Raw genomic sequence first — 25,407 nt, 5'->3', positions numbered from 1 at the left:
CGCATGGCTCCTGGTGAGCAATATATTCGGTCAAAATAATATATTATAAATACAAGTGGTTCTCTCCTCAACTTGCTAAAGCTATTTGCCCTATTATTGACATGTATGAAGACCTTTTGTTAAGAAACGTGAATTTCTCGACTGCGTTATCCTACACTTAGTCACTGATTTTATGCTAAGGATTATGACATGTACTCCTGGGAACGAATGGTGGTATAGTTATCTTCCACGGGCGAGCGGCATAGATAGGATGGAGAATGGACCGGCATAGTGGAGCCCAATGCGAATATAATGCTATGTAGGAAGATAGTTAGGGCGGTCGAAGTGAGCGGTAAATATGAGCGGCGGGACGAGGCTGATTGGCACTTGGCTTAAGCCGCCTAAGACCACACTTGTTCGTCATCCCGCTCATCTGCATTAGGCCATCCATTTTTGGCAACCATGTCAACAAATACTACTAGTCAGTACAGTACCCTCTAGCTAACTTGGATTTCACACCCACAATAATAATTGGTCTGCCCCTCCAACTACCAACAGGTCTTCTTCCAACTCGTGTCTTGGAGACCATTATACCTGATAAACCATATCACATCTCCCATCTCCCCTGTCAAAGGCTAGAAGCGTGCTCATCATGGCGACTCCTCGGAGGAGATCTGCCAGGCTCAGCCGAAAGAGTTCCACTCCTGATGTAAGTGCCTGTTGGACGAGATCAAAGTATCTGGGACGCGCCATGTTCGTCCTTTACCTTGGATGATAGACGATCGTCTCTGTTAGCTAGATGCTGATTCGTTACAGAGACTGTCAGCGCGAAAGACTCCTCTTCCTCATATACAACTGGGATCCCTCGTGGAACGTGATGAAACTCCTGAAGGCGGACCTCAATCTACCCTTGACACCATCGTATCGTCCCCAAGAGCGCCAGCAGATGCCAAAACCCATGAACAACTCAATCAGCTGTATGCCGTCAAGACTCCTAAGACTCTTCCTCGTCTCGCCCATGCAGAGATGCATCCAAAGGAGGTTCATCAAACAACTACCAATGCACCAGATTCTGGTCTACGATTAGGATTTGCTGATATCTCACCCACAAAGACCAGCAACACACTTGCCGACGCTCAAAATACCCCGACCAAAAGAGCGCCGCGGGCAAGCCTACCACATCATCTCACAGCTGCTGGCTTTGATTTCAAGTTTGCTTCAGAGTCCCACCTGAGTGAAGAGGCTCAAATGCTGATGAATAATGTACGCGAGGATGCGGAAAGAATCAAGATGCATATCCTAGCCGAAAAAGGTACTCAGGCACGCAAAGATGATGAAGCTAAGCGATTGTTTGGTGGTGTCAGTGCCACTGGACGGAAGATGGCCAAACCACAAGGGAAAGCGGGTAGGTTCAGTGATGTGCATATGGCGCAGTTCAAGAAGATGGATTCAATTGCCAACCATCCATCCTCATTCCGAGCGAAGCCGAACTTCGCGCAGCCTACCCAGCAGTCGCTAAAGCGAAGTGGTTCCAAAGCTGGATTGGATGAGGCTGAGCGACCTCAAACTGCAGGAAAGGGCACTCTTGGTAAATCTGCTCCCTTGTTCGGTCAAACAAACACAAGCTCCAACCCACAAAAACCATTATACAGCCTCTTGATGGAGTCGAATCGCCTCGACAACGATGCGCCAGCAAAGAGACGAAAATCCATCTTTGGTGATGTATCTGCCGGGCGTGCTGCAATGAAAGACGACGAAGATGCGGTGTCAAGATCGTCGACTCTACCCCGACCCAAAGGCGGACTGCCCGCGTCGTTGCTCACTCCTACCAAGGCCTCGCTGGCACGCTCAAACACTGCCAAAATTCCTCTGGCTTCACCAGGCAAGGTCTCTCTTGTGCCTCGATCGAATAGTGTGAAGTCGTTGAAGGCGGCTGATATAATGAATTCATCGTCTGATAGTCCCGAACAATCATCTTCTCCGCCCAAGCAGGTTGGCTTGGTGCGGTTGGAAAGCACGAAATGCATGCGTCCTCTTCCACCACTCCCGACCAATGCCCTTTCTAGCCCTGCCAAATCTTCCAACATTCCTACCTCGAAGCCACTTCCGGCTATTCCATCTCTAGCCTTAAGCCCCGGCAAGCCAAGTCTGAGCTCAAGATTGCCAACCTTCCAAGGTTTGAAGTCAATCTTACGACCCACTCGCCGAGGGATCGGCAAGACTATTCAGTCACCTACAAAGGATACATCAGCAGGCGACACTCCAAAGAGACCCAACACCGCAGCTCCCTCCGAATCCGACTCCATCAAAAAAGTCGACTTCACACCCAGCACCAAGTCCCGCTATGCCGTCAAACTAGCAGCAGCGAGTCCCAGTCCCAGCAAACTTCCCCAAGCAGATCCGATAGGTAGGTCCGGGCCCCTTAGCCCTTACGACCCAGCAGCCTACACCCTCTCCGAGTCCAGCAACGACGACGCAGGTGAAGACGAATGGGAAGACGCTGAAAGCGAAGTTGACTATCCCGTCCTTCCCCTTGCAGCAAGTAACAACAACACCTCAGCAAGAGATTTCACTGCGAAAGCCAAGGATCACTCCCGTCGTGAAAGCAAGGAATTCAAATCCATCTTCACTACGCTTGAACATCCATCTCGGTCTAACACCCCAACGACTCTTACAGACGTCAATACCAAAGTCAACGTCCGAGGTGCGGGAGTGATACCGCCTTATCAACAACAAAAGCAGCAGGCTAACGTCGTTGCTCGCTCCCCTAGCAGCAATGTTAATAATATGCGGTATACCGTGTCTGCTAAGCCCTCTCCTTCTACAATTCGAAAAGTGAGGTCTTCGGGGGTAAGTGAGTTGGTTCAACCGTTCGAAGATACGATCAGAACTGTCCCGCATGGATTGCCCGGGAAGAAGCGGCGGAGGGAGCTGGATGATGAAGGGGATGACGCGAAGGAGAACCGACGAGCCTCTATCATGCCTAATGTTCCGGGCGCATGGGATAATGGACATTGGGAGGGCAAAGTGGTGGATGTGGATGAAGGCGAGAAGAGAGGTGGCAAACGTGCTAAGATTCAACCGAAGCAGACAGAGAAGGAGGTTGGACAGACTGCAGCTGGCAAAGTGCTCAAGAAACCTAATAAAGCGCGTGAGGCGGCGGCGAAGAATGCTAAGGACAGGAAGTCGGGCTTTTCTGGACAGACTCAGGCTCAGGCACAGAAACAGAAACAGAACTTGGGTAAGGGTGGAGAGGAGAAGGAGAAAGCTAGCGGTGGTGGTCGTGTAAGTGGTGCAAGTGGAAGGGGGATCTTGAGCATGTCGAGATTGAACATGTTGAGTCGGCCCAAGGAGAGGAGGTAGATTTGTTCATTCGCTGATGGTTGGATGGATGGATGGATGGGTGGATCGTGAGAGGGAGAGGGAGAGGGAGAGCAAGAGTGAAAGCGAACGAGGGAGGGATGGTTGTTTGCGTGGCTGCTGCGATGGCATGGCATGGCATGGCATGGCATGATTGGATTGGGTTGACCCGAAGTCCGTGGTTTGGCTTCACACTGTCAACACAGAAAATCTTCTTGTTCTTGTCTTTTTACTGTTTGTTGGCTGCAGTGAGTAGCAGTGGGAGTAGCATGATGCTGGATAAGCCGGCCCTTGGATCCTGGGCCTTGGTTGACGATTGATCGCTCGGTCATGAACAGACAAGATCGGCAAGTGGAAATCATGCCCGTTTATTATTCCGTTCGTGACTTCATGTAAGTGTCATGCTACGTTACTTACAAAAACAGAGGGGAGTGTTTATGTCCTATTCCATCATATCAGTCAGTACCGTACCCGGCTGTAGTGCTGGGTCGAGTAAGATGGGATATTATGTCGAGTCGAGACAAGGGAGAAAGCTACTGCCTGCCAACTAGATAGTTCCCTACAATCCCAGTTCTATCTAGTTAGTTGTTCCCAGTCCCATTCCGGAGTCACTGCATCGAGCGAGTGGGGTGGGCAGTTCTACCACGGTCTTGATTCTTGAGGTTTGAAGTCAATTAGAGTTTGAGGGAGGAGGTGGGTTGTGCGCATGTTCGTGGCAGCTTTTGTTTCCCTCCTTACTTTGTAGGGAATGTAGGGTTTTCTGCCCCTGCCCCTGTCCCTCGATCTGGCTCTCGCCAGCACTGGGCAGTTTTTCTTGCGGTACGAGTAACTAGGGAGGGAATGCGTTCTGTATCGGTTGGCTGGTTGGTCTGAGCCGAATAGTCCTTGACGTTTACAAGGCATGATCTCTGTCTTGTTGATGTATCCGACGAGTGGTTAACTTAAGTAGTGATCATGGGCGCTACTGTGGGGTTTTCTGGCTCATTGACGGGTAGGCTGGAAAGGAGGGGGCGCCGGGGAGGGAGTAAGCAGTAAGACCCGAAAGGGCGAAGAAAGCACAGTCAGTATATCAAGGATGCATGTCAAGAAAGGACAAGCAGGCTGATGAATAAGAAGTCTGCGGCGGTTTCCTGATCTCCTAAATAAATACAAGCATCATTTCAGCGTAGACTGTGAGCTTCGGATAGAGGAAAGGTACACACAAAACGATAAAGCAATGGGGAGATTGTGCACTACAATAACAAATGCCGGAATCAGAAGATGAGCCAGCTTCCCTAGCTGAAACATCGTTGATGTGGAAAGTATAGATCATCCCATGAAGACCACGATGGTGATCGCAACAACCAATCCGCCAAGCTCACTTCTTAAGGGAACATGCACTGCCGTAGCAACGCCTGTGTACATCGGACTTGCAGTGGGGATCGACACAACTGTGACCCTTCTTATATCGGCGGTACCGGTACCTGCTTTGTTGGGCACAGCTGGGTTGGCAGCGGCTTCATCTACAGCTAAAGATGGCAGTAAAGAGGATGATGGCGACAGAACCGCGATAGGTCGAGATGATACTGAAGGCTGCAGTGAGGGCGCTGGTGCTGGTGTGGGTGCTGATGCGGATTCGGCTCCAGATATAGCTACCATGCTGGAAGGGATAGCCTGGTAATGCTGTGCTTGCCCGATCAGGGATGGCGGCGCAGTAGGAGCAGCAGGAGCAGTGAAAGAAGACAAAATAATGGGGATGGATTCGTGATTTGCTGCTACATTCGAAGTGAGACTAACGTTCGCACTCGGCATGGCGGATGTATTGGCCACGGTCAGAGCGGCGCTATTAGACGTTGCATTGGCCGAAGTGGTGCAAGAAGTGGAAATAGATGGTGCTGCTGCTAGGGATGAAGATGCCACTCTCTGAGATTTGAGCGTTGGAGGAACTGAAGAAGAGCTAATCTGTACGGAGGTTGAGGATGCACTGGAAATGCCCACTGCGATAGAGGGGGAAATGCTGGACGTAGCCATCAACCGCGGAGCAGAATCTGTTGAAGTCGCAGATTCCCCAACCGGGGAGAAAGTTGTAGGCAAGGCCTTGAACACAAAGTCACTGAATGTGGTGCTGTCGTCAGTAAAGGTACCCACTGGCGCAGCCCCAACAGGTGCTGTGGAGTCTGTCTTAGTCGCATTTGAGGAGGATGTGGAGCTTAGACTGGTGCTCATTGTCAACTCCGATAATGGACTCGGGGACAGTGGGCTGTATGAGCTGTACTGGGATGTTGAAATATCTGCTTGGGGGTAGATAGAGTATGGGCTATTAGCACTCGTCAAGGCAGTGAAATTCCGCGCGCGAGAAGGGCGAAGAAAGAATGAAAGCAGGATCGCAATGCTCCATCCCCGAACGAGTGATAGGGCAGGCATTGCGACATGCGAATTGAATAATGAGGAACATATGAACGACAGTATGGAAGCAGAGGTATCCAAAAGCAATGGAGGAGGGAAAGGGCATTGTTGCTGTCATTCTCTTTTGGCCCATCAGCATTCCTCGAGAACGTGATTGGGAGCTCAGACTTCTGACGATGTTTGTACTCGCACATTCTGAAAATACCCCGGCCATCTGTGGGTCCCATTGGGAAATTGATCACGTGGCTGGCATTAACTGTCCCTCCACTCCGGTGAAGCTAGGGTATTGACGAACGCTGAATGAACACATAAGATGAGCATGGAAGCTACCTAAGAGAGCAGCTTGGCCATAACACTTAGTCATAGGCCCAAGGCCTAAGTGAAGAAGATTGTCAAAAATTGTCAAAAATTGTTAGAAGTCGTCAGAAATTGTCAGAAACGTTGATGGGTCGCCTTGATCGCTGGTACTCGGGCGTAGCTGTGAAAGGCAACTAAGCTGCCGCAAAGGGTCTTGCAAGCTTTCGTCGACCAGAGCAGCATCATCAACCGGCTGTCAGCCTTGTTCACAATTGTCAGACGTATGAGTACTCGCCTAGTTATTGGCCAATTTTTCTACGTGTAATCCAGCGTTCCGCCTGCTTTTGATTGGTAATTTCAATTTTGCAGCTGGTTTCGCTGTACTGTAACTTACAGCCAGTTTGTACGTACTAGTAGCATATTGCTAAGACAAATACGTCACCACCACAATTTCTCTCAGCCTTCTCTCGTCAGCATCTACCCAATCGATCTGAAACGGTACAGCCATGTGCTTAGGGGTTCAGCGATAATGTCCAAATTTTGTTTTGAGGGACAGGTATTATGTGCATTTAATTACTGATTGTTACGCGTTCTGCCTGAGCTCCGCAGCATCTGTACGTATATATACGCTCTCTACGAACTCATCCAGATAGAACAACTTGCTATTTGCACTCAATTCATTTAGCCTGTTCATCAGCACCCGAATAGTGCCAACAGCCCTTACAAAGCCCAACATCATCATAGCAGGGCGCGCCAATAGAAATAGAACTTGTGCAGCAGGAGGAAGAAAATGGCTCTATTCGTTCAAAAAAGCTGCGCAGGGTGCAGAAATAAGTACAAATTTGCTGTACGGCACAGCGAAATTAGCCGTGAAATTGCAGTAGAAATCGACCAATCAAAAGCAGGCGAAACGCGCAGGGATTTCGCGTAGAAAATGCAACTAATGAGCGCTCCTGCCGTTCAACAGAACTACAATACGCTCATGCCCGCCGCCGCCAGCGCTCCCGCGAATGGAAGCACACGAGAGATGATCTCGCGGCTCCCAGAACTAGTGACTGCTTCTGCGGTAGTATTTCCGCCTGAGCCACCCGTCGTTCCTTCGGCCCTTGCCCTCGCCTGCTCCCATGGACCCAGATCAGGCTCGCAACGAGTACCACGCTCAGGGAGCATACCATCTTTGAAATATGCCTGGATGTGCCTGGCCAGGCATTCCGAGGGAGAAACAAGTACACCGTGGCCGTAACCGCTATGTGGCAGCACAACGCTTCCTTCAAAGCTCGCGCTACCATTGTAGGCACTTGCAAGGGGTGTGGTTGGATCATACTCGCCGTTCACATACAAGATCGGGTGCTTCGTCTTTACCCTAAAGTCACCCGTGTATCGCTCTTTTGCGTCCATCTTCCAGCGGGCTGATGTCCAGAGTGATTCGTATGGAAAGTTGAACGAGCTCACGGTATTTTGATACTCGACCTGAGGCAAGTACTCCTGGGCGGAGTTGGTCCGCCAGAGGGCGTCGCTGGCCCGAATGCCGACCGTGGCCCAAGGATCGCCGAGATTGTATGGTTCCACCATGGGTTCGGGAGCAGCGCCAGCTGTTTGGGTGTCCGTTCCATTGAGAACATTGGTAATTGTTTCTGCCAGTGTGGGCCAATTGAAGGGATAGTACAGTTGTTGGAGGATTATCCCTTGGATGCCAGTGAACGAGCTCCACGCTTCGGTACTGGTACTGGCGTTCGATGCCACCGGTGTCAGAAGCTGGTTGATGGGGTTGAGCAGGTCTGCTGTCTCATTGGCATTCGTGTACTGTGCCAGAGCGCATTCGTCCTTGTTCTTCAAGCACTCCTCTAGAAAAGCTAACAGAGCCTTGTCTGCGTCGACGAAGGCCTCTCCATAGTGGCCGATCTGATAGTCGTGGGGGTTCACATTTGCATCGAGCACGACTCTCTCTATCCGTTCAGGGAACATTGCTGCAACATACGAACCAAGAGCAGTGCCATACGACCAGCCAAAGTAGCGCAAGAGGCCGTCTTCGCCCAAAGCATCGACAATTTCCATCATGTCACGCGCAACAAACGCCGTGCCGATATATGAGCCAGTCCCGTTCATAGCAGTGTAGCATGCATCTGCAATCACCCCAGCGGTATCCCAACCCCCATTCAAGAAACGTTCCGTAAGATTACCACTAACCAATACATCATTGTCGCGCTTGCGGGTGCTTATGGTTGTTCTGGGATCTTCAATCCTGCAGTCGAATGGGATGGTCTTGCCGGTGCCGCGGGGGTCCCATGATAAGAGATTCCACTGTTCGCCGATATTCGCGGCCAGTTCTGCAGCGAGTATCGGCAGATTCTCGGCGGCCGTGCCGCCTGGTCCACCGAAGTTGATCAGTACTGTTCCCAGCACCGGCTCCTCTGTGGCATTGACTCTGAACAAGTCCAGGTCAAGTGGCTCCGATTCGGGGTTGGTATAGTCCAGAGGCACGGAGAGTTTCGCGCAATCAAAAGGCGTTCCCTCCACTCCAACTAGCGCTGATATATTCCTGTTCAACTCAAGGCAAGGCTGCCAGTCAATACCGGGTTGGGCCGGCAGCGCGTTGGCGGCAGTAGAAAGACTGATTGCAGTTAATGCAAGAATGAGTGACATTTTGTCTGCGTCCGTGTGAAAATAACGAAGAGGAAAGAATATGATGATGCGGGACATGCGAGCTGTTGCCCGGGCTTTATAGATGAAGCGGCGCAGAGATCATTGCCGGAGACATTGCGAAGGATGTCCGGCATGACTATACTAAAACTGGCCGACAGCGTCACATTACGAGGCGATGCTACGAGGGAAATTGTAGCGCTGACAAGCCACTCTTGGAGCCTTTCGTTACAATGCCTACTCCTCCGAGTCGGAAAACAGTTTCAGCAAAGTCAGGTAGTAGATGAAGTCTACTCAAGAGCAGGGAGGAACAGAAGGTTCGCTGTGTTCGTACGACCTTGGACATCCTTCCTTAGTAGTACTCTCAATCGATTGGTGTTGGAGGAGCACTATGCTCGACTGTCAGGACCAGGCTGACATCACTTTAAGACAATTATAATTCTCTTGGCAGGGGGAGCGCACCATTTAACCCATCCGGGCAGCTTCCCGAAGGGATTTTGAAAGCCTCCGCCTCCTGAGTCACGAGCTTTCTTGTATTTGGATTACTGGTTGCCTTAGTAGCTCAGCCGTACTATTTTAGACCAAGCTGACTAAGTCAGTTGCGGTAGTACGTCTGAGGGCAGGAAATGGTATTTTTCCTCAATTGTCATTACGTCTTATGATTTTTGGGTAATATATATAAAGACGCATAGCGCTAATAAATATAACCAATGTTTAATTTTAATTAATCTCTAGAACTATCTCTTATGTTGATGCAGTGGATAAACTGAGTTATCTCCTACGGTAGGAGGCATATTAAATGTAACCCCTGCCCTAGTAACAACTTGTAACGCCAAGATAGAACGCAACACAATCGCTCGATTAGGACTAATCTAATATCTATCTTACTACGGCTACAGGCCTAATTTTTGTTACCCCCCCTAGTCAAAATATCTTACAAACATGTTTTTTACACGCCCTACCCTGTCAACATCCCTGTCAGCATCCCTATCGCTATTTTGCAAGAATTTTGCTCATCCTGCAAATTCTGCTCATTCTACTCTGTACGCATTCTACTAATTCTGCATGGATATTAATCAGCTTAATGTGTCACGTGTCACGTTGGAAGCAGGCGACGAGTGCGCGAGATCTTCAGCCCATGTTGAGTGCTATCCTAAGACTGGAGAGTCGACGGTGAGGGCCCTGGGGTCGCTTCTATATAACAAGCATGCCCCTTACTAACGTCTAGTGCCAATCAATACCCGGCGCCCTAGCGCTAGCAGGCGACAAGCATGGCAGCCGTGACATAATGATAGCGGCAGCTATTAAATGCTTCATATGATGCTATTTCTTCTGACTATCTTAAGAAGCTGCTTTAGTAGATGTAGGCGAGAATTCAACCAGTGGCAGGTGTCAATAAAATGTAAAATCCTGATTTTATAAACTAGTCCTTATTGGGCCAGTTTGCAGTCCTCTATACTTAATTCTACTTAGCATGTTTTGTACGGATACTAACCTTTTCAGCAGGGGGGGACAAAAATTAGGCCTGTAGCCGTAGTACATCGAGTGCGCATCCCATTGGCATCTATAACTGTCTGGCATCTTGCTGGCATTGATTGGAGTCGTTGTACGGAGTAGAATGAGATGGATAAGTAGAGGAAGCTCCACGCGGCGGCGAACGCGGTGTTCGATCAACCCCCAGTCCGCCTGCGAAGGATTGGTGCCTCCACGCGGCGCAGGATGGGAACCTGATTTTGCGACGGCAATTTCAAAGCTGAAAGCAATTCACGGCCGTATTCGGAATCTATAGTACCACCGATGGACTGGTCAACCGATGGGAAGCAGACGAGCGAGAATACGCAGGACCAAGGGGTTATCCTAGCCATACCACTTCAAACAAATCCACCTCCTTCTACCGACCCTCACTCTCGGTTCTACGGCGTCTTGAATGTGTTTGCCTCAGCCTTGACAGAGATGCGGGTCAGCTGCCTTAAAAAAGACTCTGGACACCCGGCAGGTTGCTGCCGGCACGCTCTTCCATAGCATGGGTTGCCACATGTTGAGAAATCAAGGCAGACAACACATTAAGGGAAATGCCCCTGTTGCGTAGATCTTGAATTGTGCCTCTTGCAGAATGGGAAGGAGCGCCGTCTTGCATGAACATAAGCCCTTCATCAGCGTGAAGGCGTATCCAATCATCAATAATGAGTAGAGTCCGTGCTCGATAGGTTTCTTCCGAAATAAAGCCCCATTCCTTCTCCCAGAATATGCTAGGTCCTTGTATTATACCATAAAAACAAGCCCAGAACATCCACCCTTTTCGTCGTTGAATACGTTCGATAATGCTAGTAGGATCCCATCCCTCTCCGGCGCATCGTCTTACGTAGGTTTTGGTATGTCGGTCACTATTAGCCCATATCTCATCTGACCAGAGTATCTTTTTCCATTGCTCTAGTGTCCATCCCACATGTTCAACAGCCCAAGCAAAATGGGCAACTCGATTTCGTTCAGAGATTGGAGGCCTACGGCGTGCCACCCGACATCGAAAGCAAGCGTTTTGTAGGACAGTGCGTACGATGTGATAGCTGACGTTTGAGCCCATCATGACAGGAATGTTCATCCATGAAACGCGTCGATTTCGCTTTAAAAGGCATACCCACGCGATCGTTTTTATCTATTTCATCTTGGGAGAGAGTAGAGTATCTTCCAGAGCGTTTTTTGGGCATAACACGGTGCTGGACAGCCCATTGGACTTGATTCTATGTACGGCCTGTTTGTTGGCTGATTTGCTCGTACGAAAGGCCCGCGTGCGTAAAGCAACTGTCAGAATCCCTGCGCATACGATACGTATCTGTTACGTATTAGCAGGATGATACAAGGGTCCCCGCATGCGAAACGCACGAAACGCTCTTGTAACTTTTACGCCCTGTTATTTATGGCAGTGAGCATTGCTATACGAATTGAACGCCAAATGCTGTTTCTGAGCTGTTGCAGTAATGCGCTTCTATAGCTATTAGTGTGAGCAAATGCTCCTCTTGATAGGAGTAACTCAATCAATTCAATTGGTATCTCCGTATGCTATTTGCAACAACTTCTAACAGCAACAACTCGAATTTCGATCATGGCATGTAGAGTCAGAGGCTTTCCGGCGCTGGGGAGTACTTGGCCTATTAATAGGTTCGTCGGCGTTTATTGTGTAGTAAATTCAGAAAAACGTGTTGAGATGTGACAAAAAATCAGTCAGAAATCAGATAATAAATGGCGGTAATCAGGGCGTTTTGTGACAGTACAATTAGCGCGGCACTATGAATATTTCACCCAGTAGCCGTAGTACGGTATCGGTATCGGGCAGAAGTATGATTGTGAGCATGGTGCTAAGAACGACTAGTTCTAATACAACGCCATACTCTCTTCCAGAAGCTTCTTTTATGATCCGCTCTACGCGGTACTACATCGCCTCCACCAGCTCAGGATGAAGTTGATCTGCACTATGTGTGCTTCATCAGGTCGTCTAATTGGTCGGTTTACGAGATGGGATGGAGGTACGTCTGGCCCAGTCAAGACAGACATCACGTTAAATCATGATGAGGATACGTTACACGTGTCAGCACTTGAATGTGTAAAACGCTGCATTGCTAGGGACAAGATACTTTTGCCAGAGGCTGTGTTGATCAGAACGAGATGTGGTAGTGTATGCCCTGATGTGATGGTTTGATGGTGTGTCTCTTGACTAATGTGGACGTCGTCACGATCAGGGAGATGATCGAAGATTGAAGATCTCTCGCCTCCCATCCGAACCTCCCTGCACGTATTACGTACACCGGCTATGGTACGCAAAGAATCCTTTTAAAGTTTCACAACGTCTGCTGTAGACACATGCCTTTGTGGGGGTTTTTACTTGGAATGTTGGAAGCGTTCGGCCCCATCTGACCCTAGCAGCTCATCGCCTGGCACGCTTGGGCAGCCGAAGATCGCCGCTTCTTTTGATGCTTGGGTGGAAAAAGCTGGATGGAGATGGCGACATCACCACATCACTGCAGATCCTCACTAGAGTGAGTGCAGCTGTCGCACTTCATCAGGCCTAATAGTATCAATTCTCGGAAAGACGCTGAATCGGATCAATTCGTTTGCAGCCTATGATTTGTGGAGCGCCAACATCTGCACACACATCCGGCCTGGAGTGGAACACGTTTCGCACCCCTTGTGACTCTCAAGTGCATGTTGCACGTCTTCTAGCCCCAACCCGCACCCGCCCAGAAGTTTCTCGGACCCGGATGCTCCGTTCCTCCTCCGCGCTAAGTCTCTTAGCATCTATAGTTTTACTAGACAAGATCAGCCCGAGCCGTGACGTGGATCGGCAATCTGCGTTTGAATGATCGACGTAGGAGGCCGGCAGATCGACCAACGGCAGATCAACCAACGGCAGATCGACCAACGGCAGCTCGGGAGTGCGGGAGTGCGGCAGAGTGCCTGCGCCCAATAGCGGCGACACATTAATATTCACTTCGCTGCCGCAAAAGTTCGGCACGAATTGAGAAAACGAGAATAAAACTGCCTAACAATTCCTCGTCCGCACAGGGTGTTCCCGGTCCTGCGGTTCCCTCCCTTCCGAGCACGCATACTTGCAGCAACGATCAAGCATTTGAGTTGGCCACGGCGTGGGCTAGGTACGACCTTAGCGAGACGACACGGCTGCTGAACGAGCTAGATGCGCACTAGACTCCCACAATCGACGGCGACCCTTGCAGCAAGGCCCCGGAAGACAAGAAAAGCATCGGCGTGGAAGATGCGTCATTGACAAGCCTGATACTTGTCATGAGCACTGCATGGTTTGGGATCTTTCTGGGAGCACTCGATTCGACCATCATTGTGACTCTCTCGGGACCAATCTCGAGCGAGTTCAATTCCCTCGGCCTACTCGCCTGGCCCGCCACGGCATATCTCATCGCCAATGCAGCTTGCCAGCCCATCGCCGGTCGACTGACGGATTTATTCGGAAGACGCCTCGGCCTCGCCCTGAGCAACGTCTTGTTCGCCGTGGGAAACCTGCTCTGTGGTCTCGCAACGAATCAGTATGTCATGATACTCGGGCGCGTCGTCGCAGGCGTCGGAGGAGGGGGAATGATCAGCATCGCCACATTCCTGACCTCTGATCTCACGCCGCTTCGCAAGCGAGGCATCATGCAGGCCATTGCCAACCTGTGGTTTGGCGCGGGTGCCATGCTCGGAGCGGTCATTGGCGGCCTGCTCCACGATCACACCAACACCGGCTGGAGGCTCGCCTTCCTCGCCCAGGTAACGTCCGCATTACTACTCGTTCTCGCCGTCTGGATGCTGGTCAAGGTGCTAAAGAAGCAGTCCGACAAGACGTACCTTGCTCAGACCGACTTCCTTGGCGTCTTCTTCACCTCTCCGCCCAATAGCTCTCAATCCAGGCATCATTGGCATGCCTCAGCAAGGCGCCGTCTTCTGAAATCTTCTTTGCTCTTCTTTACGTTGCAGCAGGCTTGAGATATCACCTTACGCCTCGTACTCTCCTACGATCACCAAACACAATAGTATGTGCTCAAATTTAAAGCTTTACATAGTTTAGCCATATTTATTATATCATAAAGCGTGTTATAAGAAGGAAACGCGTGACTTTACGTAAAGCGCGAAAGCCACGTTGATTTTACCTGCGCTCCACCGTATACTCATTAGATACAACTCGATCAGCAATAACCCGCCAACACTTACACCGCTGTTGTTAGCAATTAGACCACTTCAATATCACGGCGATTTCTGATCACGGCGATTTCCGACCACCGTTGGTGCAATCGAAACTCCCTGGATCTTCAACACAAGCTTTTGTTCACAGTTTTCGTCACCCAGAATCCCTTGACATGGTCACTCAGGTAGCTGTGCTTGACGATTATCACGGTATCGCCTGTTCGCACTTTGCCAAGTTGGACCCTTCTCCATATGTCATCAAGTATCTCCCAGCTACGCTACGACCGTACAACCACCCAGACACGCCCCAGGCTGAGAGGGATGAGCTGGCCGAAAGATTGGAGCCCATTGAAGTTATCGGTCAGGATGGCCCCTATTCCCCCCTCCACAGATCAACGGTGACGCCGGCCCCTTCCCAGTAACCATGAGAGAGAGAACGCCGTTCCCAAATAATTGATTGAGCGCCTTCCTCAACTCAGACTGCTCCTCAGCTGTGGCCGTCATAACAAGGCGATTGATATGGAGGCGTGCCAGTCGCGGGGCATCCCAGTGACAGGAAGCGAGGACAAGATGGCCACCGAGACGAACCCTGGAACACATCATCACGCTCATCCTGGGCGCTTGTCACGATATTGCGCAAAATGATGCCGCGCCGTCAAGGCTGGCAAGTGGCAGACCAGCCTTGTAACTAGCGTGTCTGGCAAGACCCTTGGCATAATCGGGCTGGGACGGCTGGGGCAGATCAGTAGCTCGAAATCTTCAGCGCGGCATTTGACAATGAGGATTCATCTGCTGGAGCGCCTAACTTGACACAGAGTAAACCACTGATGAGCAAGCAAAATCCCAAGGCTTGGCCATGGATGGCCCAGGTGGCGAGAAGACCTTCAAGGTTTGTGAGTCGCGACGAGCTGTTTCTCGACCTCGGACGTTATAAGCGTTCACTTGCTGCTGTCCGACCGCACGCGGGGCTTGATCACGCGCGAGGACCTGTCAAAGATGAAGCCGTCGTCCTTTTTCGTGAATACCTCTCGAGGGCCATTGGTGGTTGAGGAGGATCTGCTAGGAAAGGGAAAATCAAGGGAGCAGCGTTAGACGTATTCAATCTGGAACCTTTGCCGGCGGATAGTGAGTGGCGACGCTCGGATTGGGGGACTGATGGCAAGAGTCGCGTGCTGGTGACACCACATATTTGCCTTTGTGGAGGAGAGCGTCATGAACGGGTTCTATGAGCAGCAGGTTGGGGAGTTGCTGGGGTGGTCAAGGGGAGAGGCGTTGAAAAAGACTATGTATTGAGGGTTAGGCTATGTAGTTGGGGATGACGAAGGGTAATATACAACGCCCGTATCAACCTGCTTGCTGCTGCCCTAGATATAAGCAAGGACGTACAAGATTCTGCATCTGTTCTTGTCCCTGTTAATATAGAGCTTTCGAGCTAGACTGTAATCGATGTACTGCCCGAAAGGGCAGGGTAACTTGGACAGTCACGCATTACGCGCACGGGATAAGCTCCACTACTTCACACAACGAATTGCAGCTATGAGAGAATTAGCTGGCTTCACCGCCATTGTCCACATAGTCATGTAATTGTGAGATGCAGGCCTCTCACGGGCTGTGGAGAACATGACTGCAAAGCGTTATGATTCGTTCCTGTCTATTTCCTCCTCAACATCGCCCTTCCGCATACTCATTCTGCCCTTTTTCATCGCATCTCTTGACCATCCTCCTCGCTCTATAGCGGCGACGCAGCAATGGCGACTCAAATGCCTCCGTCACTTTCAATCGTAATAAGACTCCTGCCTCAGAGGAAGAGCGCCGCCAGCGTCTGGCAAACGCTGAGTTGGGAATCACCGGTACCGATCATATGGCCATTGCTCACTAACCCAACGGGGAATGGCAGACTGTAGCGGTCACGCCGTTCTCCGCCCTGACACTTCATACTGGGTCCAAGTGCTTTCAGTATGGGCAAACGATATTCGAGAGCATGCAAGCGTTCAAGACCCTCGAAGGCAGAATTGTCCTTTTCAGGCGCGACGAGAATGCAAGGCGGTTCAACCAGTCTGCTAGCAGAATCGCTATGCATGAGCTGCCGGAAGAGCTATTTGTCGATATGGTGAAGGCACTGGTATGGGTTGAACGCGATTGGTTCCCCATTGGTGAAGGGAGCAGGCTCTACATCCGGCCTTTCCATGTTCGCCGCGGGGAAACTCGGTCAGGTTCGCAGTAGCCAGGTTATACATCTTCTGCGTTCTTGTCTCGCCGGCGCGAAGCTTCTTCAATAAATCTGTGCTCAAGATCTACCTCGAACCGAGCCTGAGAAGAGCATCGCCTGGGGGCACAGGCAGGTCGAAATGCAGCGGCAACTATGCGGCGGCCCTTCGATCGCACCCGGAGGCAGGCGAGCACGGTTGCGATCAGGCTTTGTTTCTGGGAGAGGACGGGAAGATCCAGGAAACTCGAGGTTACGAATATCTTCTTTGGGATGAAGGACGGAACGATGCGGACTCTGCGTCTGAACGATACTGTACTGGACAGTATCACGCGAACATCGGTTATCAGCTTGGCCAAGAGAAGAGCGATCGAGGTGGAGGAGCGAGACTATTACTTCGTGGACTTCTACGACGACGTGATGCATGGGGAGGTCAGTGAAGTCTTTGGCTGCGGCACGGCGTGCAGTCTTGTCGCAATCAGTTCTTTCTACTACCCATCCCGTGAGGCCAAAACAGGCAGCAACAAGAGCGCAGTCGAGTTCGACATCAATGGCGAGGATCCATTTGGTTGGCGCTATGAGATACGTGTGCAGGATCTACCGCTGTTTTCATGGGAAAAAAACGTCCATAGATATGGCCTGTCGCTTCCGGCCATTTCATACGCCGGGAGATTAACATCTAAACGGGTCTAGGCTCGTGGATCGTGGTCTAGTCTTTAGTTTTCGGCATGTTGAAGGCTAGGAGGAAGATGTTCCGATCAAATATTTAAAAAATATAAAAAGGACTAGTTAAATAATAAAATTAGTACGTTAAGACGCATTTTCAATAAGCGATATCTTTATTTAAAGTGACAATTCAAGTGATGTTTCGTAAACTGCGGACTACTTTGTACCACGTCGAAGGCGTGCGTTGCAGGTTACAAAGGAGGTCATTAGGCTTGAGGTCAAGGCCCTTAAGAGGGAAGTAATTGTTAGGATGTGACCTAGACTCGAAATCGAGAGAGTCTCTTGACACGTAGATATAAGCTGGCCCAGGAGAAAACCCTGCAAGCCAGCGTTCTATCTCGTGCACAACAGAAGGCTGCCATTGTGCACTTGCTCACCCTGCTCTTTGCATGCTATACGCATTCGTATCATCCGCTTAGTATATTCAATTGGAATACATCTACTTGACGAAGTCTCTCTACTGCCCGCCTGTCCCCCAGGTTGCCCTGTGACATCTTCTCCAATCGCCTTGTCAATGCAAACAAAACTCTGCAAAGGGTCTTCTAGTCCCCTGCCTCCAAACGCCATAGACATACACGCAGTCTTGTGCTCCTGTCGGTAGTCTCGGTATTATTGCTCTCCACTGGGCGAAATATCGGTGCTTGTCCGACCACTCCTATCACACCATCACTCTTTACAGTCCCCTTCCTATCACTGGATCCACACTTATACCAGCGGCATCACAACAACGCCTTGGGCACCGATTTATTCATTTTGCGCTGCAAGCTACCACCTCCATCGCGCAAGAACCTCTCCATCGGCGTCATGTTAGCGTACTGCTTCTCCTCCATGACGCAGTTCGTAAGGTCGACGCCAGAGATAGTGTAAACCTGCGGATGGAGAACAAGCAGATCAGCCGTGGGTAGATGATTCGGGGATGGCGGATTAGGGATCACACACTTGCTCGTGCTGGACTTGTTGTTGTGACGCTGAAGCACGTTCTGTTCCGGGTGTATTGTAGTCTCTCCGTCCAACCTTTTCTTGGCTATCCCCTGCACTGAGATTCCTCCGTGATGGTTGCGTCGCCATGACGACAGGCAGGGGACGAGTGGGAAGTGTGTCAGGTGGTGGGAGTTGGTGTCAAAGACGACGAGAATCAAAAGCGACTCTCACTGCGGCGGTACTGGAAGATTCTCTGCAACGTGGAGGTAGGGGCCCTCCAGCAGCAGCAACAGGAAACAACAAGAAATTTGTGAGATTGGGGGTTATACCTATGAGGTGTCTACTCGCCATGGCTAATGTACCCTCGAGGGACCTGCGCTGCTCTGCTCGCCGCAACGACGAGGAGGAGGGGATCTCCGTCATCTTCATCATGCATGTTTTCGGTTACTCTCTGGCCGCACACAACCCAACACTGTGGTATTTGTGCTTGGTCTCACCCTGGAGAGCATGCCGAGACCAGCAGACTTGGTGAGTGGCGAGGTCGTTTGCGGCGAGCACGAGTGCGCTCCACTAGCGGGACTAGTTAGATAAGCCAAGGATATTGGGCAGATATTTCTTAAGCTTCTTCGATGTGAATTGGCTTACGCTATGGATTGATGCAGAGTGGCGTATTGTTAGCAGACGAACAGATTGATGCCGCCGAACAGTCTGAGATCGGCAAGATGCGGTCTGATAAGACCTGGCTGGAGAACACCCATAACCCATACATGTGTAGTCAGATTTTATGCTAAAGACTTTCGGCGAAAAACACTCTTCGGCATCACCAAGTACTACTCTATCACAAAGCGGGATGCAGCATCATCCCTGAGAGCTATGACGTGACTTGTTTGTCCAGAAGAGCCGCGTGACTTCGAAACCCCTTCTTGTCAGATTCAACCTCGTGGGAAGCCTTACATACTACGGAGTAGACAGCCCTGCCCACCCTGTACCAGCTGACCGCTAGTTTCTGCTAGTTTGAGACTTGTCCGCACCACCTGACCTAGATGGCAAGACTCATCTCCTACTAACTGAGGAAGAGGTGGCGAATACGACTGAACTGCAGTAGCCCTGGCACTAACTGCCAGTGCTTGCAGATCGACATCACTTGGGAGCACAGGCGCAATTGGTCCAAGGCGCATAGACAGATCTGGTGGCCGTCCAGGCTAAAATTGGAAGCGTCATAATGATTGGGCTGCTCTAGGCCCACTCTTGCGCCTTGGTAGTCCCATTTCTTGTGACAGATATGCAGGCGTATTCTGTCATGGGCCTCAGTCCAATGGTCTCAGACTGCTTACACTCAGTCAAGAAAAGGGAATCGCATCGAACTGAGAGGTAAACAGTCTTTATAAGAGTGTTCAAATGTTCTGAATCTCTGAGAAGTGACAGAGAGCCTTATTTGTACAAGTATCTAATAGCGTTACATGTGAATGCAAATAAGTAACTTGCACTGCTTCCAGACGATGTGATGCTCCCCTGCGCTGAACATAAATAGACTCTCTATCAACGAAAAACAAAGTTTAACAGACTTCTACGGTTGCTGGTTGCCAATTACGGTCGTATACTTGTGAAGTCCAGAACAGCTCGGTACCAGGTATCTGAGGAAGTTGGATCTGCTGTATAAGTCTCCTAGCTTCTAGCAGATAATTCTTCTGAGTCTCGTCAAATGTGTAACTCGATTCGACATCGGTCCACTTGGGCGCCGACAGCGGAAAGTGGCCTTTCTCTTGTTGATGAAAGCTGAGCAAGGAATTGGCACCAAAGGTGATCATCTCAATTAGCGGTCGGTTGGAGAAGCGCTTGTGTAGATTATGATCTTGTGCGAAGTCAACATCATGTTTCATAGTTAAGTCAACATGGTGTAGTAGAATGAAGGTCGCCAGATGAATGTCAAACCAGTCTTCTTTCTTCGTGGGCATGATCCTCTGCTTCATTGCTTTCCGGATGCGGCCCAGCACGACCTCAAGATAGTCGTAAATGACAATATTATCGATCTGAAAGTCCATGATGGGAGTGACGGGAATGCGACGGGAATACGGGCTTGCTGGGCAAGTGTCAAGTCTCATGCCCAAAGACTCCTGACCCTGGATACTCCAAGGTTTCTCGATAAGACGACCTGCAACCCAGAACTTGATCGTCATTTCAAGCAGGGAAGATTTCTGAGCACGATTAACAGCCGTTTGGAACGCCATGCGGGCAAACGCTGCCCTGGGCTCACTGCTAGCGGGCAGGAGTCGATCGACGTACTCGCCCGAATTCGAGTCAATGAATTGCCGAACCTGGTCTGCCGCATGATCTCTATCTGCAATGGCGAAATGGGGACAACGATAAACATGAGTAATACCGTTATCGATCCATTGATAGACTGTTTTGTCGCTTTCAACGGGATCGAATTCTTGGACCCGGAGGTTCAAAGTGCCCTCTGAGTGGCCTTGCGATAGCCGCAATTCGGTGTAACCGTGATCCGTCCCCCGAGACTTCTTTACGGCCATATTTGTAAGTTTTTTCCACTCCGCTTTCTGAGGATCCGATGAAGGTTTTAGATCTTTCAGCCATCTGAGTGTAGTGGCAAAATCTCTTGACGGTCCCAGGCGGATGAGCTTAACATCTTGGAATCTAGCCCTGCGACAAGGTACAGGACTGAGACTCGGAGTTTGAGCCCTTTTCAGACAAGCTTGGCATGGACCATCCTGATCCGGACCCGGCAGACAAACGTGCTTGTTTGTTCTCATCTGGCAAGGTAGGCACGCACCGGTCTTGCGGTTCATCGCAGTGTGTTTGGAGTGTCTCTGACTGTGTGCGGACTTGGGTCGCTTGTTTGGCACGGCTTCATTCAATAGCTTTGATTTCCGCTTCGATTCGGATGGGACCTGCCGAGAAAGACCATTGTAGGTGCTACTCAGGTCGGTGGGAGGTAGCGGGGTACTGGTGCTACTAGGGCTGCTCGCTGTTTGAATATGAGCCCAGGGGGATAGACCATCGAATTTGCTATTGCAATTGAGGATAGGTGTATATGGATATGGTGAAGCTTCCAGTGACACTTGAAGGGGAGGGTGGATTGAGTTTGGACCAGAATCTGCCGGGCTAGGAGACAAGTCAAATCCAACTTGGCCCAAAGCAGGTACATCATAATCTCCAAAAGGGTCGTCGTAATTGGCAGCGGCCATTTCTGAGGTGAATGCCTGACTGGGATGAACTCAATCGTACTTTTAGGAGAGGTGGAAGGACCACCACCTCTTACCGGTTAAAAGCGGCTATCACAGTTAATGGTTACCGCAGTAAATGATAGTATAGAATGTTATAAGACCAGGACCCGAAAGGGGTGAAGTAGGATGCGAATTGAATTGATAGCCAAGGTGTGAGGAATGATGACAATGGGTTGGCCTTGCGCCACTAATATCAAGTCTGCAAGGCGGGCAAGCACCGCATAGTATGAAGAGACCTTTCAGAAGCCTAGAAGTACTCGTACTCGTACTTATATGCAGCAAAGCAGCAGGAGATGAAAAGTTTGTTGCTTGGGTTGCAATGTCGCTGATCATCTCTTGGCATTCTATCCTCACTACAAGTGACTAGTATGGCATGAAGTCCAGACGTGGCATTGTAACTTTACAAGATGTTTCTAGCACCGTGCTAGAGGTATTTAACGCTCGTATCGTAGTACTACTACGTACTTCACAGCCAGATACTGCGGTAGAGGCGAGATCGGCGTGTCCTAATCAAGATTAGCCAATCTCTTTGCCGGTCACCAAGTGACAGATAACGACAACGCCGACAGGGATATTTGTGCTGAGATCCTTCGGGAGTGGCGAATATTAGCGCCATGGTAGGGATCTTTCTGTGATAAAGTTCAGCTCTGGGTTTGGCATTACACGTGCTAATGCTTGGCTGTAGCCACCGCTACTTATTACGTACTGATACGTGATCATACTAGCTGGATAACTGTTGTAGGCACTCGTACTAGAAAACCAAGCATCTTTTCTAGTTCTGATTCTGCAGTCGTTGGTTTGTAACGTTCTAGATAGCCGTTGGACATTTAAAGATGTAGTTGTACTATGTCAAATGAATAGTGTGATTGTTGATAGCAGAGCTTCAAGAAAGCGTGGTGGTGGCAACATATCTGATACTAGCAACTCTTAGCCACCACAAGCAGGGCTATGCCATGTAGGACTAAGGCATGGTGGATGCTACTCTCACAGCCTACATCTGTAAGGCTGTGGCAGCAGCATTCGCCACAGCCTAATACTACGTGACAGGGATCGTATCTACTACGTGCTACGTATGATGTCTTATGACCAGGAGGAGGATTTAGTTGTAATGGATTAATATCGGACCTCAAGATTAGAACCAAAACCAGACTAGACTAGACTTCTCAGCACGGGTGCTAGGGATACTATGCCCTACTTGGGGCCGCCAAGAAATGAGTTCCAGTGTCCGATCGAAGATTATTGTAAAAATAGGGATTGACCAATAGATCCCTGGAAAACGTGATTAGAACATGGGTTGCAGACGGAGGAGCCTGATAATCGAATCACATCAACGAAATTTGTACATCATTACCAGAGACGGTTGACGTTGCGCTAGAGCTCACTGTTCGGTGGCACCGCGCATCAGCCGTTAAATCAGCCGCGCCGATCTTGGCCTTTGCTCCCTGCAGATCTCGCCTCCATCGGCCTGAATCAGAACTCGTCCTGCAGGCTCACGTGCGCTGTAATCTAGACTCGTCATGGCTACCCACTGCAGTTGTTGCAATCCTACAAGTATTTCTGAGGACAAGATGCAGGCACCCAGAGCCTCAGCCAAGGTGTGTCTGCAGTGCTGCACAGCAAGCAAGATGCCAAGGAGTTACGTCTAACTTAATTGAAATTTAGACTCATGTGACAATTTAGATTGGCATGCTGCGGAACTATGTAGAACGCCCGACCAAAATCATACTAGCGTATTTGCGGCGAGCTGCGCGCCGCCATCAACGGTAACGGTCGTCGTTATCCCTTTTTCCCCACTGCAGCCTGCAAAGCGAAAGAGCATAATCACCCTACATACATAGACCCATTACTCATGATTTTCCTATGCCAATTCCAAACAACCGTCAAACAAAAAAGAAGGCCATCCGATTGCATCCGCATTGCAACCTCAACTATGACCCGAAGAACGTTGCTGCGTGGTGATATAAGTTCTGTCAGTAATGGGCTCCAGGGGCCAAAGCTGCTCTCGGCCGTCATGTTCGAATGCATCCCTCCAGGGTTCCCGAATTTGCTGAGGAATTGTCCAGCCGAGATCATCGTCATGCAGCCAAATCCGTACAAGATGTCGCCGACGGGTATGTGAGTCAGTGAAACCATTTCGAGCATGAAGTAACCCCAGATTGTTCCAAAACAGCATGTCTCCTGGTCCAAGGTCGATAACAAGCGCATACTCCTCGGCCAGTAGCTGGATCATATTGAGCGCTTCGACCTGCATGTCGCTCAGATCTGGAACGCCCTTGCTACGAGGTGATGTCGCCGAGCCAAGTAGCGGGCGTCTGGAGAAGGAGAACACTACCTTGCCATCCTCCACATGGATCAGTGGTCTCGTCCGATACGGCGGATTTTGGCCAAACCTGCCATCATGTCAGCCCCGTCTCTTCAGAGCGAGAGAATAACATACGTGTCAAAGATCCAATCACTCTTGACCAATGCACGAACTAGATCTGGCCGGACCCTTCGAAGCTGATTGTAGATAAACCAGGAAGAGGCAATTTTGCTTTCGCCTCCATAGGTGGCTTTTTCGAGAGCGTACAGGCCAAGGATGCTGCCCGTGTCGGTGTGGAACGGCTGGATTAGCGGACAAGCGTATTAGATTCGAGCTTCGAAGGGCTTGAGGGCATACTCACCTGGCCTACTGAAGAGTACGGCGCCTGGCGCTCATTATCAGGCGCGGCCGTTGATCCTAGATCGGTAAGGTGCACTGCTGGCGTCAAAATCTCTGCAATTCGCTGTACCGCTTAGCATACTGACATAGCATATTCCCATACTCATCTTGCCGACCACACCGATTCCCAATATACGACGCAATGCCCACATAAATTACAATATTTCTGGATTTCGAGTATCGGCTTGGGTCCAAACCACGAAGGGCGAAGAAGCCACGCCCGTGGGCAACGTCTCGTGCCAAACGACGTAAAACAGGGCCGAAGGTTGCAAGGCAGAAGTTCTCAGGACACAGTTGTCCAAGAGGCAGTCCTTGCGCTATATTCACCCTTTAGTCTGCTTCACGCAGCATCCGGTACAGAAGTCTCCTGGATTACCTTCAACCTCCATGGCTGCATCTTCCACTTCTTGTATATGCCGCTTAGTCAACTCGTATCGGTACAGACCTGGTTGCCTTTGGAAGTCGGCACCTTCCCACACCATCTCTGCATTGATTGACCGAGGAAAGCCGACAGGAGCAGCAGCGCGCTCGATTTTGGTTGGGCTATTAGCAGGCTTCCAGTCAAAGTTGTGCTCGACAGCCATATGAGGCAGCCAAGCTCTGTCAAGCATCGCCATTCTTTGAGGTTATAAATTGGTCTGCTTCTCGCGCCTTGATATTGCAGTTGCAATTTTCGTCCCTGGTGCTCTGAGGCTCAACAACGCCTTGTTCTCGATCATGTCGATCCCGCACGTGATCTTCAGGGTCTCTTCCTTGTCGCCCAAAGTGGGGCAGATGGCCTGACGAATCCAGCTTCGGGTGCAGATAAACTGGCTGATAGCTGACTTTCTGCATTTAAGCAATCCCCTCGCACTGGTGCGTTCCCGCTTCATGATTCTCGAGGCTGGCGCAGTCACAATTTATGGTCCAAGTTACTATTACAGATGTCAATCGTGCAACCTGGGAGGAACAGAATTACGCCTTCAGAGCTCTTAGAAATTCCAAGTACAATATCTGAGCCTGGTTGGCCAGGTCCACATATATCTCATGACAAGCTCCAATGATAGCTACTAATGTTGAACCCTTGACCTTCGCGTGTAGAACCTTTCCCTAGCTGGGCCATTCTGCTCTTCGTCGGAGCCAGAATCTACGTAGTACGTAGTACATCGAGATCTTCAGATCACTAACATCCTTACTAGCGTCAACCAAAATGAAGTAATGTAGGCGATAACTTTGGCCCTCCGGGCCTCAAACGGGAAGCTTAAGATATATCATGCCCGGAA

At 50.1% G+C, this 25,407-nt stretch overlaps 8 protein-coding genes across 8 annotated transcripts; 3 read left to right on the top strand and 5 right to left on the bottom strand.

Annotated features, from left to right (window-relative positions):
* Positions 1 to 631: 631 nt before the first annotated feature.
* EPUS_05710 (uncharacterized protein) lies at positions 632 to 3,342 on the top strand (the record flags this gene model as incomplete). Its single annotated transcript, XM_007803542.1, has 2 exons — positions 632 to 688; positions 796 to 3,342. The coding sequence occupies 2 exons, from the start codon at positions 632 to 634 to the stop codon at positions 3,340 to 3,342; spliced, it is 2,604 nt and encodes an 867-aa protein (XP_007801733.1).
* Positions 3,343 to 4,647: 1,305 nt separating this feature from the next.
* EPUS_05709 (uncharacterized protein) lies at positions 4,648 to 5,544 on the bottom strand (the record flags this gene model as incomplete). The annotated part of the gene is made up of 1 exon (XM_007803541.1): positions 4,648 to 5,544. One exon carries the CDS (start codon positions 5,542 to 5,544, stop codon positions 4,648 to 4,650), a length of 897 nt encoding a protein of 298 aa, XP_007801732.1.
* A 1,446-nt stretch (positions 5,545 to 6,990) lies between these two features.
* On the bottom strand, positions 6,991 to 8,664 carry EPUS_05708 (uncharacterized protein; the record flags this gene model as incomplete). Its single annotated transcript, XM_007803540.1, has 1 exon — positions 6,991 to 8,664. One exon carries the CDS (start codon positions 8,662 to 8,664, stop codon positions 6,991 to 6,993), a length of 1,674 nt encoding a protein of 557 aa, XP_007801731.1.
* A 4,791-nt stretch (positions 8,665 to 13,455) lies between these two features.
* Positions 13,456 to 14,151, top strand: EPUS_05707 (uncharacterized protein; the record flags this gene model as incomplete). The annotated part of the gene is made up of 1 exon (XM_007803539.1): positions 13,456 to 14,151. The coding sequence occupies one exon, from the start codon at positions 13,456 to 13,458 to the stop codon at positions 14,149 to 14,151; it is 696 nt and encodes a 231-aa protein (XP_007801730.1).
* A 2,560-nt stretch (positions 14,152 to 16,711) lies between these two features.
* On the top strand, positions 16,712 to 17,248 carry EPUS_05706 (uncharacterized protein; the record flags this gene model as incomplete). The annotated part of the gene is made up of 1 exon (XM_007803538.1): positions 16,712 to 17,248. The coding sequence occupies one exon, from the start codon at positions 16,712 to 16,714 to the stop codon at positions 17,246 to 17,248; it is 537 nt and encodes a 178-aa protein (XP_007801729.1).
* Positions 17,249 to 18,000: 752 nt separating this feature from the next.
* On the bottom strand, positions 18,001 to 18,349 carry EPUS_05705 (uncharacterized protein; the record flags this gene model as incomplete). Its single annotated transcript, XM_007803537.1, has 2 exons — positions 18,001 to 18,150; positions 18,221 to 18,349. The coding sequence occupies 2 exons, from the start codon at positions 18,347 to 18,349 to the stop codon at positions 18,001 to 18,003; spliced, it is 279 nt and encodes a 92-aa protein (XP_007801728.1).
* Positions 18,350 to 19,758: 1,409 nt separating this feature from the next.
* On the bottom strand, positions 19,759 to 21,405 carry EPUS_05704 (uncharacterized protein; the record flags this gene model as incomplete). The annotated part of the gene is made up of 1 exon (XM_007803536.1): positions 19,759 to 21,405. The coding sequence occupies one exon, from the start codon at positions 21,403 to 21,405 to the stop codon at positions 19,759 to 19,761; it is 1,647 nt and encodes a 548-aa protein (XP_007801727.1).
* A 1,963-nt stretch (positions 21,406 to 23,368) lies between these two features.
* EPUS_05703 (uncharacterized protein) lies at positions 23,369 to 24,756 on the bottom strand (the record flags this gene model as incomplete). Its single annotated transcript, XM_007803535.1, has 5 exons — positions 23,369 to 23,834; positions 23,882 to 24,048; positions 24,108 to 24,181; positions 24,232 to 24,462; positions 24,522 to 24,756. The coding sequence occupies 5 exons, from the start codon at positions 24,754 to 24,756 to the stop codon at positions 23,369 to 23,371; spliced, it is 1,173 nt and encodes a 390-aa protein (XP_007801726.1).
* Positions 24,757 to 25,407: the final 651 nt, after the last annotated feature.

Source organism: Endocarpon pusillum (genome assembly GCF_000464535.1).
Source record: "Endocarpon pusillum Z07020 unplaced genomic scaffold scaffold242, whole genome shotgun sequence".
NCBI lineage: Eukaryota > Fungi > Ascomycota > Eurotiomycetes > Verrucariales > Verrucariaceae > Endocarpon > Endocarpon pusillum.
This window is presented reverse-complemented; position numbering and strand designations above follow the sequence as displayed.